The sequence below is a fragment of the Ipomoea nil genome, unplaced genomic scaffold (genome assembly GCF_001879475.1).
Source record: "Ipomoea nil cultivar Tokyo-kokei standard unplaced genomic scaffold, Asagao_1.1 scaffold3195, whole genome shotgun sequence".
Lineage (NCBI taxonomy): Eukaryota > Viridiplantae > Streptophyta > Magnoliopsida > Solanales > Convolvulaceae > Ipomoea > Ipomoea nil.
Genome location: NW_017619623.1, coordinates 4878580 through 4901389, shown reverse-complemented (window position 1 = coordinate 4901389; position 22810 = coordinate 4878580). Strand labels below are relative to the sequence as shown.

Below are 22810 nucleotides of genomic sequence, written 5' to 3'. Positions count from 1 at the left end.
CGTCCCAACGGACCCCGTTTGTCGTACTTGAGTCTAGTGTGATGTTTCGGATACTGTTCGTAGGATAAAAGAGTCTTAGGAATTGCATGCTAGTTAAATTGGTAACCTGTTGACCTAGGTGGAAGTCGTATGAACCCCTTAGGAGTATTCTTAGTATGTGAATGATCACACGTAAGCTTATTTATATGTCTCCCCATTCCCAACGTGCTATTATGTGCTATAATGTGTTATGTGATGCATGATTCCCCAATTTGGTTGCGATCAAATTGGCTATACGGGCAATTGGATGGGTTGAGAACCATACCAACTGTTAACCAGGCCGGTTGCAATCGGTCAGGTATATAAATATTATATAGGGCTGCGGTCCACTGTTTGGATACTTATGAGCTGCGGTTCATTCTCCTGGCTGCGGTCAGTGATTCACTTCTTGGGCTGCGGTCCACATGGGCCTCGGTGCTATGACCCACCGGACCTGAACGCGCTAGGACGGTGTGTAGGGCCAATAAGCCGAGGAAGGCTGTAGTCCACTGATTCGAGTAATCGGGCGGTTCGTAGGGCTACGGCTGGCTGCGACCCACCGGGTGATAGGACGGCGGTGTGTAGGGCCATAGTCTCCGAGGATCTTCGCCCACCGACTGAGTATAGCTCCGCGGTGTGTCGGGCTTGATCCGCTATGGTCCACCGGATGTACCCATCGGCGGTGTGTAGGGTCGTAAGTCCCCCCTTATAAAGGGGATCGCGGTCCACCGACTGGGTGCGTCAGCGGTGTGTCGGATCGTGATCCGACGTTGAATTCATCAGCCGTTCTCAAAGGGTTGGTTGCGATCAACTCCCCACATACCGCGGTACTGAGGTAGGGTGCTGCGGGGCCGTGTTAATGCTATAAGCATTAACCCTCATGTTCGGGGCATGCGATTGGTCCCGTGGCGCCATCAACGATTATGTGATATGAGTGGTGATTGAATGATGATGTGTTTGGAATTGGAGAATGGTCTGTGACCTTAGATGCGTATCCCTTATGATGTTAGCTCTACTTAACTATTTATTATTGTTTGATGTGCTCGTCCCTATTTGCTGAGTCTATTCCCGGTTTTAAAACTAGTGTCTCTTAAGTATATATCTTCCTGCTTCAAAATGATTTTCGTATATCTATATATATCTATTTATAATGTATTTCAACGCGTTGGAGTGGGTTACCGGCATCTCTCGCTGAACAGATATATTTGGCTTTCAGGCACAGCTGATTAGTTCCCAGAGCACGCTAGATGAGCTTGGAGTAGATAGATAGTTTTCCTTTTGGCCTACGTGCCTCCATGATGTATCGAGGATAATTAGTTAGTTTAGCCTGTGCATCTGAGTTCTCCAGCTCAGATGTGGCATATCACCCCGCACCCTTATGTTTAATAATACTCTATTTTGGGATTTAATGAGAATTTACCTTTATTATATAAGTTTTAAAAGTTTCAAAATTTTGGTGTGTTACACCTTGTACCTGCGGGTGGGGCGACGGGTGGTGCCCCGTCCGCCGTTCCGCCCGCTGGTACACGTCCTGTACCAAAACCATCCCTTCGGGGATTTTGAACTCCAAGCTCAAATTCATGTCCAAAACATGCCAAATCTCACCAAATACAACAAAATGACTTGAATCATAGGAAATGCCAAGCAATGGCACAAAAGAACCCTAAACACAAGCTCTCGATATGCATTTTCACAAGATCATGCATCGACACTCACATTTCATAGCAAAACACATGTAGAATCCAATAAATCACATATAGGTAAGCAAAATAGGTTTTGTAGAGCATGAGTTACCTCTTGTAGACCAAAAGACTTCACTTTAGACCACAACAAGCTCCACACAAGGCTTACTTTCCAAACCCACTTCAAGATCAAACCAAAAGATCATAAAGATCCTACCTTTAAGAAAAAGACAACTAAGATGGAACCAAAAACACAAGATGGACTTAGATCTTACCCTCCTAGATGCCCAAATAGGTGAAAGGTTGAATCTTGGAAAAAAATCTTGGAATCTTGACAAGGGTCTCAACTTAGCTTGGAGAATAAGCTACTCACCTTTCTAGAGAGAAGGTAGAGCTAATTTCTAGGAAATGTAAGGAATGAAATGAAGAAGTCTTCTAGGCTAGGTTACAATACTAACTCTTGGTGAAAAGTCAAGGATATCCTTACTAACCTTTAGAAAGTGTAAGGAAACAAGGGAACTTCCCTCAAAGCTCAAGGTACAACATAGCTTTGAAGTTGACTAGTCAAATACTAGTCCTCGAGTATTAAAAATCAGGATTTTAGGAATTAATTCTTCAAATAAAATAGGATTAATTACTCAATTAATCCATGGATTGAATGTGGATTTTTGGGGTGTCACATCCTCTCCCCCTTCAAAGAAGCTTCGTCTCCGAAGCTTGGGTTCGACGAATTAGAAAAAAACGGTGGTAGGAAACAACATTGTGACAAGAGGTCCAAGAACGAATCCTTTTGGTCAAAACTCAAAAGGTTCTACAAGGATTTCAAACAAGAAAGGAGGCATAACAATTCTAGAATTGGCAAGAACTTATCAAAGTAGTAGATTGAGCATCGCAAACTCTAGTCTTAACATCAACATCTACTTCTACCAAACACTAAGAGCAAGACAACCAACACAAGACACCACTTACTGCTACCATCTAAACGAGCCACAAACATCACGCGAAGACAAGCACGCAAAGCAAACAACAAACGAAGAAAATGAGGTACCTTCTACAAACAACTCAGGGTAACGCTCCCGTATGGATGACTCCAGCTCCCATGTAGCTTCCTCAACCCCATGATGTGTCCACCAAACCTTCACCATCTTAACGGATTTCCCACGTGTATCCCGAGTCTTGAAGTCCAAGATTCTGAGTGGTCTCTCTTCGTAAGACAAATCCTTATCTATCGGTATTACTTCTGGTGGTAAAACATGAGTCGGGTCGTGAACATATCTCTTGAGCTGCGATACGTGGAACACGTTGTGCACTCTTTCTAAATCCATGGGCAACGCCAAACGGTAGGCCAAGCTTCCAACTCTCTCCAGAATTTCATACGGGCCTATAATCCTAGGGCTTAACTTCCCTTTTCTTCCAAACCGCATTACTCCCCGGGTGGGAGATACTTTTAACCAAACTTTATCCCCAACCGAGAATTCCACTTGTCTTCTAGCCAAGTCGGCGTAGGACTTTTGACGGTTTTGAGCCGCTTTCATCCTTTCCTGTATCTGTTTAATCTTCTCGGATGTGTCAAGCAAATATTGAGGTCCCAACACTATCGGATTGACAAGATCCTCCCAACATAGTGGGTTGCGACACTTCTGTCCATAGAAAGCTTCATAAGGTGCCATGCGAATGCTCAAATGATAACTGTTGCTGTAAGAAAACTCGATCAAATCCAAATGGTCCTCCCAAGACCCTTGAAAATCTAGCATACAAGCTCTCAACATATCTTCGATAGTCTGTATAGTCCTTTCCGTTTGCCCATCGGTGGCTGGGTGGAAAGCAGTACTGAGGCTTAATTTGGTTCCAAGAGCCGCTTGCAAGGATTTCAAAAAATGAGACAAGAACCTTGGATCCCTATCGGAAACAATATCCCTTGGAACTCCATGATACTTTACTACTTGGTTAACATAAGCTTGAGCCAACTGTGTCATTGTCCAAGTCTCCTTTATTGCGATAAGGCGGGCAGTCTTAGTCAAACGATCAACTATCACCCAAATTTTGTCCTTACCCAAACGGGTTGTCGGTAGTCCTCCCACGAAATCCATAGATATAGAATCCCACTTTCCTTGCGGAACTTCTAATGGTTGCACCAACCCCTTTACCTTACAACGTTCCGCTTTCACCTTCTGGCAGTTAAGGCATTTCCCAACAAATTCTGCAACTTCCTTCTTCACGTTAGGCCACCAATAGAAGTCCTTTACATCCTTGTATAGTTTGTCGCCTCCGGGGTGAACTGAATAGGGTGTGTTATGACCCTCTTCTAAAATCTGCCGTTTCCACTGCTCACAAGACGCGGGTATGCACAACCGACCCTTATACCTCAACACTCCATCCATAGACAACTCAAACGGTCCCCTTTCCCTTTAGCTAGGTCATCCCGTACCTTCATCAAGTGCGCATCCTTCTATTGCTCTTCCTTAATTTCTCCCAGAAATGTAGGCACAATCCTTAAGTTGTAGAAACTGACTTCTGTCTCAACATCACCCTGTTCCACCACTTCCAAGTCCATCCGTTGGAACTCTTTGCAAAGTTCATCAGCCACTACCCAAATGGAATTAGCGGTATGCTTCGATTTCCGGCTTAAGGCGTTCGCCACTACATTAGCTTTTCCTTAGTGATACTGAATATCCAATTCGTAGTCCTTGATGAGTTCCAACCACCTTCGTTGTTGCATGTTAAGATCCTTTTGGGTGAAGATATATTTGAGGCTCTTGTGATCCGTGTAGATCTTGCAACGCACCCCATACAGGTAATGTCTCCAAATCTTCAAAGCAAACACTACGGTGGCCAATTCCAAATCATGTGTAGGGTAATTCTCTTCGTGAACCTTAAGCTGTCGCGAGGCGTAAGCAATTACTCTTCCATTTTGCATCAATACACAACCTAGTCCTTTCTTAGACGCATCACTGTATACCTCAAATCCTTCCGTCCCCGATGGCAAAATTAAAACTGGGGCAGTCGTGAGCCTCTCTTTCAACTCTCGGAATGCCAACTCACAAGCTGGATTCCACACGAAAGGAATTTATTTTCTTAATAACTTAGTCAACAGTTGAGCCACCTTGGCGAAATCCAAAACGAACCTTCTGTAATAACCCGCCAAACCAAGAAAACTTCTTACTTCCGTCCCTGATGTAGGTGCAGTCCAATGCTTCACTGCCCATATCTTTTCTGGGTCCACGGAAATCCCCCTACTATCAATCACGTGGCCTAGAAACGTCACACTATTTTTCCAAAACTCGCACTTAGAGAACTTGGTGTACAACTGCTTTTCCCGCAGGATTTGAAGTACCGTCCGAAGGTGTCCAATATGCTCATCCATATCCTTTGAATAAAACAGGATATCGTCGATGAATACGATCACAAAATCATCGAGATGGGGTTTGAACACCCTGTTCATCAAGTCCATAAAAACTGCAAGGGCATTAGTCAAACCGAACGGCATAACTGTAAACTCGTAGTGACCGTACCGAGTCCGAAATGCAGTCTTAGGAATATCCTTGTCAGCCACCTTAATCTGATGGTACCCCGACCTCAAGTCAACTTTGGGAAACACTCCTGCACCACGGAGTTGATCAAACAAGTCGTCGATTCTTGGAAGAGGGTATTTGTTCTTGATGGTGACTTGATTCAGCTCCCGGTAGTCGATACATAACCTCATACTCACATCCTTCTTCTTTACAAACAAAACCGGAGCTCCCCATGGCGATGTACTTGGCCAGATATAACCCTTGTCCAGAAGTTCTTGTAATTGGGTCTTCAGCTCTTGCATTTCTGGCGCAGCCAAACAATATGGGGCCTTAGAAATGGGTGCAGTGCCTGGCATAAGATCCACTGAGAACTCCACTTCCCTAGTAGGAGGCATACCCGGTATTTCCTCGGGAAATACATCAAGGAATTCACGGACTACGGGTATAGTTTGAGCCACCTCTCCTTTTGCCTTCAAGTTCTCGACCGAGCACAAGTATAAATCATTGCCTTTATCCATATACCTCTTCATCTTTATCATAGACACCAGCTTAATCCCGGGTTCTTCCGTCTTTCCCCGATAAGATATCCTTTTCCCACTGGGTCCTCGAAGCAACACATTCTGATCCTTGCACAGAATTTGGGCTCTAAACCGCCCCAACCAATCCATACCTAAGACCAAATCTATCCTGTCCAAGTCGTACTGGATTAGATCGCTGGGAAACTCTTCTCCCTTGATGTTGATCTTGATACCCTCGAAGAGACGGTCACACATCCTAACCACTCCTGATGCTACCTTCATGCTAAACATCACTCCAGTGCCCCCGGATAAACCCAACTTCTTCACGAGTCCGGGTGACACAAACGAATTAGATGCTCCTGAATCGAACAAGGCCGTTGCCGGTACAGATTGCACGAGGAAGGTTCCAACTACCACATCACTGTCACTTGTTCGAACTTCACTAAGGATAAGCATTCTCTCTTGGGGTGGTCCCTCCGTCGGATGATGAACCTCAATCATTCCATTCTCTCTTACACCTTGATACGTCGGCAAGGTAGCTGCACTAGGACTTACCCTGGTGGACGTACCGCTTCTGACCCATCGTTCAATCACTCCAGGAGCACTACAAGATTCGGCAAACCGAGATTTCTTAACCACTTCACCAACATCTTCAAACGTTGCGGCACGCTGACGAGGAGGCATCGCAAACTTCTGCTACAACAACACGATTACGAAAAGAAAAGCAACAAGCAAAGAACAGAAAGCACACACAACTCACCGCGCAATCTAGAGTCTTAAAGCTAACACTTAGTTTCTTAAGGTCGCTTAAGGGTCTCAAAACACACTTAACCGCCTAGAAAGTCTAGACTTAACTCTTCCTAGGCTCAAACCTAGGCTCTGATACCAACTGTAACAAACCAACCCCCCCCCCCCCCGCCCCCCCCCCCAAAAAAAAAAAAAAAAAAAGCTATAGTAAAGCCTTAACGCATGTAGATAACGAAACAAAACACTAGCACAACGGAAGAAAAGATAACTGGATAACAAAGAATCCAAACGGGGGTGTTATGCCACACATAACAACACTTCAAGCACTACGGCCAAAATCTGCATGGTATACATCTATCCCAGAGTACATAAGTCTAAAAACAACCAAATCAGCTCACAAGCCGTACAACAAGGGAAAGGTACTACTCTATCGGCACTAGACATCGCGCTCGACTAGACATCACCTGTAAGAACACAAAGATAAACATGAGACGACGCCAGGTCAGCGAATAATGCTAGTAACCCACCAATACCGTTAAGTATCATACATAGATATGGTATATATACAAAAATCATTTTCGAAACGGAATACATATATATATATATTTATATAAGTTCAAAACCGAGAGAAGTAGTCAACACAAGACTCAACACGCTCACAAGTAACACGGGAACACATCCCAAGACCACTAGCACAACACGACTCACAAAAGAGTCAAGGCATGATCTATCATCACTCAATAGACCGCAACCCGACAAGTACAACGCGAAAGAACAAGACACACACAACCGGCAACACATGCCAAGGCCACACCTGCCTTTGTGACTACACACGTCACAAGATAAGATCACACAACATTGGCTACAATAGCCCTCGCGACATCACCCATCACGAGTTGGTATGCCTGCCTTATGCCTTGTTCCAACCTTATGGCTACACCCAACCTTGTATCTTCTTTCCAACCATTACCTCCAGGACCCCTGTACTTCTTAGTCCAACCTTTTACCTCCGGGACCGTCTTCCCCCACCAACAAGCCACCAACAAAGCCACCAATTTCATAGTACACAAGGTACCGTTCACACACACGGCAACACATGCCTTCCCAAGAAATACGTGGACCCATTACTCAGGCCACAGCTCCATAATCACGTCACGGCCACCACGAGGACCGCTGCAATACCTTGGTGACTAGTGTCCCATACCACTAATCGTGCAATCCAGGTAAAGCCACACACGCATCACACCTCAACAAGAATCAATCAACGGATCACAACGAAGGTATGAAACATACTCAATCAAGGAATGGGTCACAGCCCAACAACAACAACGATGCATAACACAAGTTATCATCAACCAAACGGAAGGTACAAACAACACACACGCTAGCATTTAGATACCAAACTAGCATGCTTATCAACGGAGAAACTCAAGATAGTTCCGAGGAACACACAAGACACTACACGGTCCAACGAAACACAATGTTGAACACTTAGCACGATTCAAGACACCAAAGTCCTACATGGATACCTACCATATAGTTCTAGACATACGAAACATCAAGAAGACACTCAAATAGCTTCACAAAAGAACATCGGGAAGTCAAAATACCAAATACCGAGTCAAAAGAATCAAGGGGAACAAATCCCCCATTCATCTCATAATGTTCCCTGCGGGTGGACCCACGGGTGGTGCCCCGCCCGTGGTTCCGCCCGCGGGAACATCTCCCACGAGGCCTTGTACCTGAGGGTGGGGTGACGGGTGGTGCCCTGACCGCCGTTCCGCGCGTGGGTACACGTCCTGTACCAAAACCATCCCTTCGGGGATTTTCAACTCCAAGCTCAAATTCAAGTCCAAAACATGCCAAATCTCACCAAATACAACAAAATGACTTGAATCATAGGAAATTCCAAGCAATGGCACAAAAGAACCCTAAACACAAGCTCTAGATATGCATTTTCACAAGATCATGCATCAACACTCACATTTCATAGCAAAACACATGTAGAATCCAATAAATCACATATAGGTAAGCAAAATAGATTTTGTAGAGCATGGGTTACCTCTTGTAGACCAAAAGACTTCACTTTACACCACAACAAGCTCCCCACAAGGCTTACTTTCCAAACCCACTTCAAGATCAAACCAAAAGATCATAAAGATCCTACCTTTAAGAAAAAGACAGCTAAGATGGAACCAAAAACACAAGATGGACTTAGATCTTACCCTCCTAGATGCCCAAATAGGTGAAAGGTTGAATCTTGGAAACAAATCTTGACAAGGGTCTCAACTTAGCTTGGAGAATAAGCTACTCACCTTTCTAGAGAGAAGGTAGAGCTAATTTCTAGGAAATTTAAGGAATGAAGTGAAGAAGTCTTCTAGGTTAGGTTACAATACTAACTCTTGGTGAAAAGTCAAGGATACCCTTACTAACCTTTAGAAAGTGTAAGGAACAAGGGAACTCCCCTCAAAGCTCAAGGTACAATAGAGCTTTGAAGTTGACTAGTCAAATACTAGTCCTCGAGTATTAAAAATCAGGATTTTAGGAATTAATTCTTCAAATAAAATAGGATTAATTACTCAATTAATCCATGGAATGTGGATTTTTGGGGTGTCACACCCACTCTAACGCGTTAAAATACAATATATATATATATATATATATATATATATATATATATATATATATATATATATATATATATATATATATAGAAACTCATTTTGAAGCCGGAATAGATATATACTTATGAAACTCTAATTTAAAACCGAGAATAGACTCAACAGGTAAGGGTAGGCACATTCATCAGATATAATCACGCATATAAAGATATTATCATACACACTAAGGTCACAAGATTATTTCACATCATTCATATCAGTATCCAAACGTTATCTCAACACGTAAACACATTTTGTGGTGCCGCAGGACTAATCGCATGCCCATACATGAGGGTCAGCGCATATAGCTCTGACACGGCCCCAAAGCACCCTGCCTTGTACCGCAGCAGAAGGGGATTGATCGCAACCAATCGATGAACCGCAGCTCATTTATAACGTTTGATCGCAACCAAACGGTGGACCGCAACCCTATATATATTTATATACCTGGCCGATCGCAACCGGCCTGATTAACAACCGATGGTTCTCAACCCATCCAACTGCCCGTATAGCCAATTGATCGCAACCAATTGTGGTATCATGCACACATAACACATAGCCAAGCACATGCAACCCACATTAACACATAGGGAGGGGAAAAAACATATATAAAACTTGTGCGTGGTCAACCACATTGCTAGGAATAAGCCTAAGGGGTTCATACATCTTTATCCTAGGCCAACCGGATACCAATTCGACTAGCATGCAATATACAAGACTCTCTTATCCTACGAACGGTACCCGAAACATCAAACTAGACTCAGGCACGACAACGGGGTCTAATGGGACACCACGAGACATGGGGAAACATCAAACGGGAAAAACCACCACGCTCCACACTGGAATTCCAGCGGGTGGCCCGGCGGCACATCACGAGGCAGCGGGTGCCCGGAGGGCAGTCGCCTGCCCGCTGCCAGGCGGCCTCATGGGGCAGCGGGTAGGTGGCGGGTACCCTTGCCCCCACCTACCCCAACTGACTCTTATGTAATAATTCGGTCCCGGGATCCCTTATGGAACCCGAAACCATGTCCAAACACATTTAAACGCAAACGACGACACCACGTGATCAAGTAATGGATTAAAACCAAGAATCACATTAAATACATCCTAACATGATTTCTAAACATATCAAGACTCAATACCCGAACATGCAAAATCCCACCCAAACATACCAAGAATATCACAATACGAAATCCACGTTTTAACCCTAGGGCTCTAGTCATAATTAAAACACAAGATCATTGATATAATTTATCTTAGAATCAAGAACATCAAGATTATCACATAAGTATCAAGATTAGCATATAAACATCAAGATCATCTCATAAACATCAAGATTATCTCATAATCGTCATATCAATCTCAAGAAAAGCCTTATCAAGATACAAACACAGAATCATATATCGAAGGAGCCAATGAAGAAGATTATAGCAAGGAAAATAGGTTTTGTTGAGACATGGGTTACCTCTTAGCCTTAATTAGAATCCTTTGCTACTAAGGTTCTTTTTCTAAGATCTCCTCTTCGTGATTTCTCCTATATTTGGTGATAGGGGAATTCTTGGGAATTCTTCTGTGGCAGAATCTATTGTGGTGTGAATTCTAGGTGCCTCCAATGTCCTTATATATATATTCTAAGGGTCCTAACTGGGGTCTGAATGGTAGGGATTTACTTATTCTATTCCTTATAGGACTAAGGGTTTGGTTTAGGGATAAGGGTCCATGATCCATGGTGGACCCTTCTTAATTAATTAAGGGAATTCAATTCTCTTTTAAGGGTAAGTAATTAAATAATTAGTTTGGGTTAGAGGCCGTAACACGGGGTGTTACAATAGTAGCACTAACTGGATATCAAATATTAATGAATCTATGCCCACAAGTGGCTACATGTTCACGTTAGTCGATGCAATCGTTTAATGGAAATCCTTGAAACAAATTGTGATAGCTAGATCCATGATGGAATTATAGTTGATAGATTTGGACAGTGTAGTGAAGAGGTTGAATGGATATGCCATTTTTAGAGGATATTCTTGGAAAAAACGTGTACCTTAAATTTGCATACATTGTGATATCCAATTGGAAGGGTATATAGTAATATGGATAATGGTATGTCTAGACGTATACATCATACACATAATACCATTAAACAACTTCTCACAATGGTTGTTATATTTGTTGACTACATGAAGCCAAAGGTTAAAATAGCGGATCTGCTAACCAAATAGTTGAGCACAGAGTTGGTAGAAAAGTTTTCACGAGGAATAGAACTAAAGCCCTTGGAATAAAAGTTCTATAGTGGAAACCTAACCCAAATGGAACCAAGGTTCAAAAGGGACAACAATATTCTAGAACGAAATGTGGTCACTGTAGGGGTTTCGTACTTCTATCAACTCCTCGATGAAACACTAACTCGCGCATAAGGTTCGCATGTATGCATGCTTTAATCATTTTAAATGCCAGCTGATGACATGAGTAGAGTATGTGAGGTACTTAGAAAACATTACCTATGTGAAATAAATGAGTTCGCTTCAAAGGAGAATTTTACGGGCTCAATTCTTTAGAAATTCTCAAAGAACCAGGCAAGGTGTTCCATGGACAAAAGAGAACTCATTCATTAATGTACACAAATTTTTATATATATGCACAAATCCGTTATACATGACTCACATTCGTCTTTATTATGTTTAACTAGTATTTTATATGCGCGATGCGCAAAAAATATATGCCCAATATTAAAATTAAATATTAAAATCTTAGTTATATTAATTTTTTTAAATAATAGTGTGTGTGTGTGTGTGTGTGTGTGTGTGTGTATATATATATATATATATATATATATATATATATATATATATATATATATATATATATATATATATATATATATATATATATATATATAGAGAGAGAGAGAGAGAGAGAGAGAGAGAGAGAGAGTAAATACCCAAAATGGTCCCTCGACTATAGTTAAATTCACAAATTAGTCCTCGAATTTCAATTTCAACCAATTAAGTCCTTAACTTTGCAATTTTAACACAATTTGGTCCTCTGTCTATTTGACCGTTTGTTGACTGTGATTTTTTAGGATATATATGTAATTTCATGGTCCATCGTCGGATTTTTAAGGTTCTGGTTGTATTTCCAGACCGCACTGTTACATGTGAATCCACTGCTGAAAGCAATCTATCAAATCCGGTCGCCTTTCTTCATCCTCCCTTTGGATTCAATGTAATTGAGTTCGTATCAGAGCGAAGAAGACGACGTGTTTCTTAACCAGTGCAACGTCATCCTGGAGGCCTCCACGTGCTCCGACGAGAGCTGAAGGTTCTTCTGGAAATCATCGATCACGGTCAACAAATGGTCAAATAGATGGAGGACAAAATCGTGTCAAAATTGCAAAGTTAAGGACTTAGTTGGTTGAAATTGAAAGTTGAGGACCAATTCGTGAATTTAGCTATAGTCGAGGGACCATTTTAGGTATTTACTCATATATATATATATATATATATATATATATATATATATATATATATATATATATATATATATATATATATATAGGGTTGCATTCAAGTGAAAACACCCTTAAAATACAAACGTATGGACTAATATGGACCATTACATTAGATTAGATGAAGGGATTAGATTATAGTGGGAAAAAATAAATCTGAATCCCAATCAAATATTAAAAGGGTAATTAAGACAATTGATGGGAGTATTAATTTAGGTAAAACTAGGATTGTGATATTTAACCTAAATTAACAAGACTAATTATAGTATGATTAGAATGAATCACACACTATAGAACACGGCACTCCAACACCCAGCGTTAACCTATCTCCCCACGGCAACGGCAAACAACGTACGGGAAAGAAACTTCGACGTCAACGGCACCAACGGTAAGCAACGAACGTGAAGAAGCAGAGTCAAGAATGGATTATACATCACCATCACAACCAGGTAATTATCAAAATTCATTACAATAGGTGAAGCATAGAATTTGAATAAACATTGAATAGTACATTGTGTGAATGTCATAATAATGCATTGCGGTTACTGTGTACAGTAGGGGTAATTGAAAAACCTAACAATCTACATGACATGAACATAGACAGGTTGGGGGAAAAAATGACAGTAAGGTACCATGCACACGCACAGATAGTACAGTGCACACCTATTACACTAATAGCAATAACGTACACCACGGGCGGGGCCTAACTTAACATACACATACCCGTGCACGCATCTGGGTGAGTCCATGCACAAATCCAAAATCACACGTAAGCATGTTAAAAAACACCACGTGAAAATGAAACAACTATACTGACATTCACGGCGTATGTGTTTGTGATACCACGCACACAAGCGGGACTACCCGAGCACACATCAGAACCCCCACCATATTGGAATACCCCTAACGTACTATACAATTAGCACAACCTTCATGCTATATGACGCAATTTACAAGTGACTAACACCTCTAAACTGTATTTCGTGTGACGAACAGGTGAAGATAATTGCAGACACGGAATACACGAATGTGAAATGGAAATAGGCGTAGACGGTCCGAAATACTAGAGACCGGCAACTTAGAAAGAAAAGACACCGTACGAGGACAGCGATTCGAAATAGTAGAGGCCGGGATTGATTTCTACATAGCATACGCTAAGGAGGCAGGATTTGACATTAGGCACGGCTCAAAGCGTAGAAATCGAATGGGGGAAGTATCAATTAAGTACATGTTGTGCTCAAGAGAAGGGTACAAAGCCGAAAGGAAAGACACCAACAAAACTCAAAAGAACGAAAGAAACGAAGGAGAGTGTCCAACAGGATAGGCTGTAAAGCACGTATGGTAATGACAAAGTGTGACACTGGAGGATACAAAGTCTACGCACTCGTACTCCAACACACACATTGCCTATGCTCAGAACAGGGAAAACCTTTTTTAAAGATAAATAGGAAATTAGACATCGGCCACAAAACTTTTTTGGCACACTGTGCAAAGGCAAACATCGGCCCAACAAAAGCTTTCAGACTATTCAAAGAAATGGTGGGAGGGTTTACGGATATAGGAGCAACATGCATTGACTTCTGCAATTTTTGGCGTGACTTATTAGCCTATATAGCTGAGGCAAACGCCCAAATGGTGATTGAAGACATGTTCAAAAGAAAAGAAGAAAATCCGGACTTCTATTTCGATTTCGACATAGACGAAGAAGCTCAGTTATCTAGGTTATTTTGGGCAGACGCAGAATCACGAAGGAATTATGCTTGCTTCGGCGATTTGATGTCATTTGATGCTACATACAGCACAAACAGGTACAATTCAAAATAAATTATGTATGATTAGCGCTGCCTGTGCATGCAAGGAAATAATGTGTGCACAGTAGAATACTGTGTTGAATTAATGAATATGTGTGCGTGACGTACGCGATTAGTGTGCACAGCAGCGTGCCGACCACCAATAGCACACCCACAAAGAAATGTGTGCAATACTAATTCCAACCATGCTTACATTGCAAGTACAAGTTAGTTTTCGTCCCTTTCATCGGAGTGGATAATCACAAAAGATGCATTACATTTGGTGCGGGCCTAATTGCAAAAGAAGAAGTTGAGTCGTACGAGTGGCTAGTACAGAAGTTCAAAACCGCGATGGAATACACCACAAGATGTACTATAACTGACCAAGATCTAGCACTAAAGATAGTAATGCCACAAGTTATGCCAACAACTAGGCACAGATTCTGTATGTGGCACATTATGACAAAAGTAGGGGAAAAGGTAGGGGTTGCGTTGTGGCATAACACCGACTTCAAGAAGGCACTGAATAGTACCGTATGGGATGACACATTGACCATTGATGAATTCGAGAGAAAATGGGACACACTTATAAAAGACTACAAACGTGAGGAACATAGATTGTTTGCCCAATTGTATGAAGCGCGTGCATCATGGATACTTGCGTACTTCAACGACATAGATATGGGAGGACTCCTCAGGACAACTTCACGATCAGAATCAGAAAATAGCTATTTTGGTAAATTTACAAACCACCACAGCAACTTGGTAGAATTCATAGCACAATACAACAGTGCCATCCGAGAACAAAGACATAAGCAGCAACGACTCATCGCAGAGAATGAAGGTTCGTACGCTGAAACTAAAACCCCTTTGAGTATTGAGAATCACGCTGCTAAAGTGTACACCATAAACGTATTCTATGAATTCCAACAAGAGGTATGGGAGGCCAGTTTCACGCGCCACATCACCGACAAAAAGAACGTAGGTGACATACGAACTTACAAAGTTGAGGAAACAAGAGTAAAAATGTATGAAGTAACCGAAGCCCCAAATGAGGTGAAAATAGAGTGTGCATGCAAGAAATTCAACCGTGTTGGTATACTCTGCAAGCACGTGCTAGCTGTTATGAAGGCAACAGGGTATGAATCAATCCCAAAAAAGTATATTGTTCCACGATGGAGAAGAGACGCATGTGCACACCCACTATACGATGTGCCGTGGGAAAAAACAACCAATATCCCCACCACGAATGAAGCATCAAAAGTAGCCAATCAACTTTGGAGCGAATTCTACAACTGCATGGGATTAGTGAGTCGTTGGCCTAACAAAATGGACCAAATGTTGGCAACCTTGCAACAACTGAAACAAGACCTACAAAGTGAGCGGCAACAACCACACGAGAGTGGAAACACCGAAACTATGTTCGAAACACTACTAGGATCAAGCAAGCCAGGAGACATACAAATAAAACCACCCAAAGTCGCAAAGAACAAAGGAAGTGGGAAGAGACTCAAAAGCAACAAAGAGAAAGCAATCACAAAGACCCAAAGGAAAAAAGAGAGGACATGCAATATATGCGACCTCCCAGGCCACAATAGCCGCACCTGTCCAGAAAAGGTAGCACCAGACGAAGCTTAGAATACTCTTTATTCCAAAAATATTGAACAATGCAATTTAGAATTACGAACCATATGTCTTGCACCGTACTTTGTGTTTTTAATTGAACATTGCGTATTAAAAGTTTTAGGAAAAAAACGTATACCCACCCACGCATCCCACAAAGGTGTGTACACATGTCAATAAATAAAACCACAACACACCCCATCCCCGTGTTCAAAATTAATGATGCAACGTACAGAACTAAACCCAAGCACACGATTAACAACATACGTGCACATATAGTCATGATACTAGCTATGCCATCAATACTGAACAAACCAACTTAACATACATTTACGAACCAAATTTACACGAAACATACTTATTACATGAAGCGTACTTTTTACGAACCAATTAAACAAAAAACATTTATGAACCATTCTTAGAAAAACAAAAACACAACCACGAAACCCCTACGCACGCAGGCACAACAAGCACGCGCACACGTGTCCCACGGAAAAAAAAAATTAAAAAACAAAACCAGACTCACCGCACACATGGTACCACAACATTGCACACATGAAAGAAAATAACACCACTGCCGCCACAACGCCCATTACCGTGAACGAAATTCGTGAGTAACCTTAACCTTTGTTAGCTAAGCAGATGTTTGAAAAAGTACGCGCACACCCATTTAAGTGATAGCGTAGAGTAAAACAGGCTAGAACAAAAAAGAATCGAAATACGAGGCAAAACGTAACATCACCCCACTATGCTCACGTGAAGCCACATATACGCACACACACTAAGATGGGAGTCGAGAGAACACCTTGCACGTAGCTATATTAATAAACGTTGCATATAAGCAAAAACCTAAGAAAACAGCCCAAGTCCACAGTACCAACATACACCTCTAAAACAACGCCAACACAAAAACAAATACCCCAAAACCAAAAATCGAGCACAGTAATCAATATCGGTGTACACAGAATAACAAAAAGCCAACAATGACTACCTAAATAATCCACATGTCTAGATAGGGGGCAGAGGAGCCGAAATGGACTGGTACGCTCACGAAAGATTGCGCTGCCTGTGCACATTAAACTCCGAAATCACAATCTCCGACATGTAACGTAGCCTAAGCTTGTGCAAAGTAGTAGTGTCCCCCTTCAATAGACCGCAATCCCAATCACAAACACGCTGGCCAACATACGACTCCATATGCCGCATGAGAAAAACCCCGCAATCAATCTTGTTCTTCGAATCCCGTCAAGACATTTGCAAACGCTTTGACTCAACACAAACACAAGCAGCAGACCGAGAAGGAGAACGAACCTCATAGGATCGGGAAAGCATCCCCATCTGAAAGACAAAAAATACAATATCCATTCAAACACCACTCGCACCAGCGACATACGGAGAAATCAACACCATAAACATAATAAAATGGGGGAAGGGGTGCAGAGAGAGCCGCACTCACCAAATCCTCAACACAATCACCATATTTCTGCGCCTTTGACGTGGGATTCGAATCATTGTCAATGATCACATAGCGACACCGGGGGAAATCAACACAAAGCAAGAAAAAGTGGCCACGACGCAAAATTGGGAAAAACAACTGCACACAACAAATACAAACATGAGGGTGCGGTCTAGCTATGCACGTAAATGTAACCCGCAAAGCACAAGAGGACAGTGTGCACGAATACCACAGGCTGCGTGCACAGGCAGGAACACGAAACTACGACAGATCATATTAATAACAAAAATAAACCACCCATACCATGTCAACTTTAAAAATATCATCATAAGGCGACAACTCCAAATCCATCAACAACCGCTCAGAGAACCAAGCCAACCTCTTCTCCGGGGGTTGGGAAGTATCAACAACTGTAGACAACTAAAAACCCCACAAACACAAAAACACATAAACCAAACAGATACTAAAACAAGAAACACACAACCACCACCGAAAAGGGAAATGAAGGAATTGAAACAAACCGTCGTGAACGTAGAAGCAAAAAGGCGTGACGGTGCCGCACGAGCCTTAGTCACCTCACGACGATTCAGAACAGCTGCCCACGCATCTATAACGCCCACATCAACCTCAGAACCCGGAGTCAGCGACAACAGACCCCCCCACGACACAGTTCGTCCACCGACACAAAATATAGTTTCACCCCTAATATAACCAAACTGTCAATGCAAACAATAAAACAAAAAGGCAAACCACAAAAACAAACAAAACGGGAAGACTAACATGTCAGCAGGCAAACCACCCAACAACCAATTCACTATTAACGCATCCTCCGGAAGGTCAGGCATGGGAAACGCAACAGCTTCACGAGAGCCGGACGGCTCATATTGAAGAGGGGCAACCACAACTGGGGGAAAAGCCCCGGGAGGCATAACGGGACACAGCGCTTTAATCGGAGCCGCACACCCTGGGCCATCAGACAACGTGGGCTCAGAAACAACATTCACTTTAGGACACTCCTGCCATGAAACAACGAAATGAGGGGTGAAACACCAAACACACCCCACATACGTAATAAAAGAAACCACTACTAATACCCAACAACCATATATAGTTACAACTATAACCTAACACACACCATACCCATAACAATTACAACAACCAACAAATGCACCCACTATGCACATCTACAGCACCACAAGGATAGATGTAACTAGCAAACACCTTTAAAAAAAGCGAATAAAAAAAACAGAATACAACCGTACACACGTACAACACATGAATACGCACACAACACCCTAATAATCAATACATGAACACACGAATAAAACTGCTACACACATCTATAATAACAACTAAAATAACCAACAATTACAACAGCTATGCACAACTACAAAAACTCAAAAGCACATAAAAACCACCAAAACACCAAAAAAAAAAAAAAAAAAAAAAACCCCATCAAAACACAGAAGTGCACACGTACAAATACGAACAAGCACACAACTTAAATAAAAAAATACATGAACCAAAAAAATAAAGCTACTACCCACAGCTACAACACACACACTGAATGCCAAACCCTAAAAGAACCAACCTCAACTGGAGTAGCCGCCTGTGTACAATCCGACGTAGGGCACCCACCGGATCTGAACCAACATCACCAATGACATCAACACCATGCTTAGGCAAAGCAACCTCTTCCGCCAACTCCTCACCACCAGCTTGTTCGGCACACACACCCCCAACCCCCTGCAAGGGAACACACCGAATATATTACAACCAACGCCACAAAAATAAGTAATATCCAACTTCAAACACCCAACATATAAGAAAAGGGAAAGAAAAGATTTACCTCATCCATAACATTACCACAATCAGGCTCAGCAACCATACACTCCGTCACAATATTGTTAACCACTTCAGTCGTCGCATCTAGACCACTAGCATATACACCACCAACCGCAAAATCTTGGGTCAAGCCAAGGCTAAAAGACGGGATATCACTCAAGCCCACTGCGTGACCAATGTCCCGAAATTCAGAATCCAACTCAGAATCCAACTCATGCAGACGGGGCTGAATAGGACCATACAACTTCCGACAAACCTCCTCCTCCGTAACCCTACCACGAGACATCGCGAATAACCCGGACATCTCATGAATGGAACTGAATAACACAGCAGCAACCTCACCCACCACACATTCAAAAGTCTAGGGGGAACACAAACCAAACCACAAACATCAGAATGAAACAATAATGTACACCAAAAAAGTCGTCTGTGCGCAGTAGGCAAACACGTGTGTGCACTGCCCTGTAAAAAAAATTAAGAAAAGACCCACAACCAAACCTACCCATGTGCACAACTAACAAAATGTGCGTGCATTAGAAATCAAAATAAATGGGCAAAGTAATAAAACACACAACATAAACGACAAAAAAAAAAATTACCTTAGGTCCAAATTCAGGATGATGCTCACCATCACCATCCGACCGCAACCCCACCATAGGGGGCTCAATCAACCCAACCCCAAATTCACTCCCGCTTATCTCCGCAGCCTCCCGGGCAGCTAACAACTTAGACGTCCACCCCCGAATTGAAGGAACCAATCGAGGAACCAAACGCTCAAATGGCAAGAACCGGTCAACATAAAACAACTGAAATATAAACACAACAAATTAAGGCGAGATGCTAACCAAAAAACACCACACACACAAAGATAAAATACAACCATACCGCAACAAACTCAGCAGGCCCAACAAAGCACTTATGCCGGCCAGATTTCCAAGCATCCTGCGTCTCCACCAACGAATCCAAAAGCAACTTGCACCAATTTAGATCACGAATGCAAGAGACGTCATCAAAGCAATGAAAGTACATCTGATTCGCATAGCCATTGCTCATAGAAGAAACCAACGTAGATACCACCAACATAGCAAAAGGCCTTGTAGACACAAAAAATTTGAAACCGACAAGTGGACCGATTAAATCATTATCGAGCCCAATTTCAGGGTTGATCATTAGTCCAATTTAATTAATTGGGCTATGATGATTAAATTAATTTAATTAGTCTAAGTAAATTTGATTTGGGCTATCGAATTAATTAATTAATTGGTCCAAGCCCATCTCATAATTGAATTATAATTATAATTATAATTCAAATATAATAAAGTCATATTATATTTAAATTATAATTATAATTATAATTCAATTATGAGATGGGCTTGGACCAATTAATTAATTAATTCGATAGCCCAAATCAAATTTACTTAGAATAATTAAATTAATTTAATCATCATACCCCAATTAATTAAATTGGACTAATGATCAACCCTGAAATTGGGCTCGATAATGATTTAATCGGTCCACTTGTCGGTTTCAAATTTTTTGTGTCTACAAATTGCCCCCTCGAGACTTTCTTGGACATTCCACTTGAGAGCATACACTGCTTGAAAGTATGTAGTGCATGGAAGTCTCGAAACTATAAAGTCATTTCAACTCGTGCCACGGAGCCTTATGGGATATGAGGCAATTTCGACTCGTGCCGGGAGTCTTGAAGTAATATGAGGCAGTTTTTACTCGTGCCGGGAGTCTTGAAGTAATATGAGCATTTTCAATTCACATAGAGGAAGCTTGCAGAATATTTCCTCCATCACATATTGTGGTATAATGTGTTGAGGCACATTCTTCTCTAGCATATGGGTTGATTTGAGGAATTTTCATCTTCATTCCTTGGTTAGTTGGAGTAATATGGAACCACTTCGGCACGTAATCCGCCAATGTGATTGGAACTCGTGCTTTCATATGGTGGCCGCAAGCCCTCCCATCAATAGAGCCCTTTAACATTTTCATAACTTGCTTAGATGGTCTTGTCGCATCATCAACGTGGTGTTGTTTAGCATGCTTAATATCATGCCGAGTATCATACTCGGGTTTGGTATCATAAGACTTGATGTTAAGAGGGAATAGACACTTGTGTCGTTTTCTAATTCCCTTCACATCGTTCCTCTCAATGAGTAGCGAAGTAGATTTACCGCATGAGATGGAAAATTGATTAGCGCTTGCTGTGGCATCTGCAAGTTCAATTCTCCCATCTCGAGCTAACTCCATTACTTTATCCTTAAAGACAAAGCAATTTTTAATTGGATGTCCGACAAGTCTGTGATACTTACAATAACTCGGATCATCCACCATTGATGCCTCGTGTGGTCGCCTCATTTCTGGCAAATCAACGAGACTGTGTTTCAATAGCTCATCAAACATATGTGGAACATCAGAATCCAAGAATGGATACTGCTTGTTTTGTCTTTCCCTGAAAGAAAGCCTTCTACTACCATGTAATGATCTAAAAGCATCCTTAGACTCACCAGTAACTTTAGTGAATATCCTAGCTGGTTGAATATTCACATGCATAGCGTCCATGCTTTCATATTTCTTAAAGGCCTTGCCGCCATTTTCAACGTCATCCTGACTCTTGCCCCCATTGTAGAAGCTTTGAATGGGTATGTTCTGTCCACCATTAGCTGTTATGCTTAACTCAATATCGTGGGCGCGACTAGATAATTCCTCAAAAGTCTTAGGCTTGAGCCCTTGGAGGATGTAGAAGAGCTCGAAGTGCATGCCTTGGATGCACATTTCAATCGCGGAGCTCTGTGATATCTTTTCCTTGCAATTCAAGCATAACTCCCTCCATCTTTCAATGTAAGCTGTCGAGCTTTCACCATTCCTTTGGCGAGTGGTGGTGAGTTCTAAGAAGCTAACGGTTCTTCTTGTGCTGTAGAAGCGGGTCAAGAACTCGCGCTCCATGTCATGCCAGCTATCAATGCAGCTAGGCTCCAAGTCAGTGTACCAATTGAAGGCAGTACCCTTCAAAGAGCGGACGAACTGCTTGACAAGAAGATCTCCATACGTCCCAGCGTCGTTGCATGTTTCCACGAAGTGGGCGATGTGTTGTCTTGGATTGCCTTTCCCATCGAATTGTTGAAATGCTGGAGGTTGATATCCAATGGGCATCTTCAAATCCTCTATCCTTTGGGTGTAAGGCTTGATGTAAGTGTATGAAGGTTTTTCCTCCTCGAGCTTTCCTTTGATAGCTCCCATGATGAACTCGTTAAGCCGATCTACAGGTATCATGCCCCCTGTGACTGGAATGCTCCTGTCCGAACTTGGTATGTGCGAAGTTGATTCCTCGTGCACTGTAGTTCGCCCAATGAAAGTTGGTGAGTGCGAGGCATCTTCTCCTTGAACCTCAGGTTGTTTCCCAGGAGCCCGGCTAGTTTCGCAATTCCTTGTGCTCTCAACC

General features: G+C 42.1%; 1 protein-coding gene across 1 annotated transcript; it reads left to right on the top strand.

Moving 5' to 3' along the window:
- The first annotated feature begins 14181 nt into the window (after nt 1-14181).
- Nucleotides 14182-16073, top strand: LOC109168307 (protein FAR1-RELATED SEQUENCE 5-like). Its single transcript, XM_019317320.1, has 2 exons — nt 14182-14453; nt 14705-16073. Exons 1-2 carry the CDS (start codon nt 14182-14184, stop codon nt 16071-16073), a joined length of 1641 nt encoding a protein of 546 aa, XP_019172865.1.
- The last annotated feature ends 6737 nt before the right edge of the window (nt 16074-22810 follow it).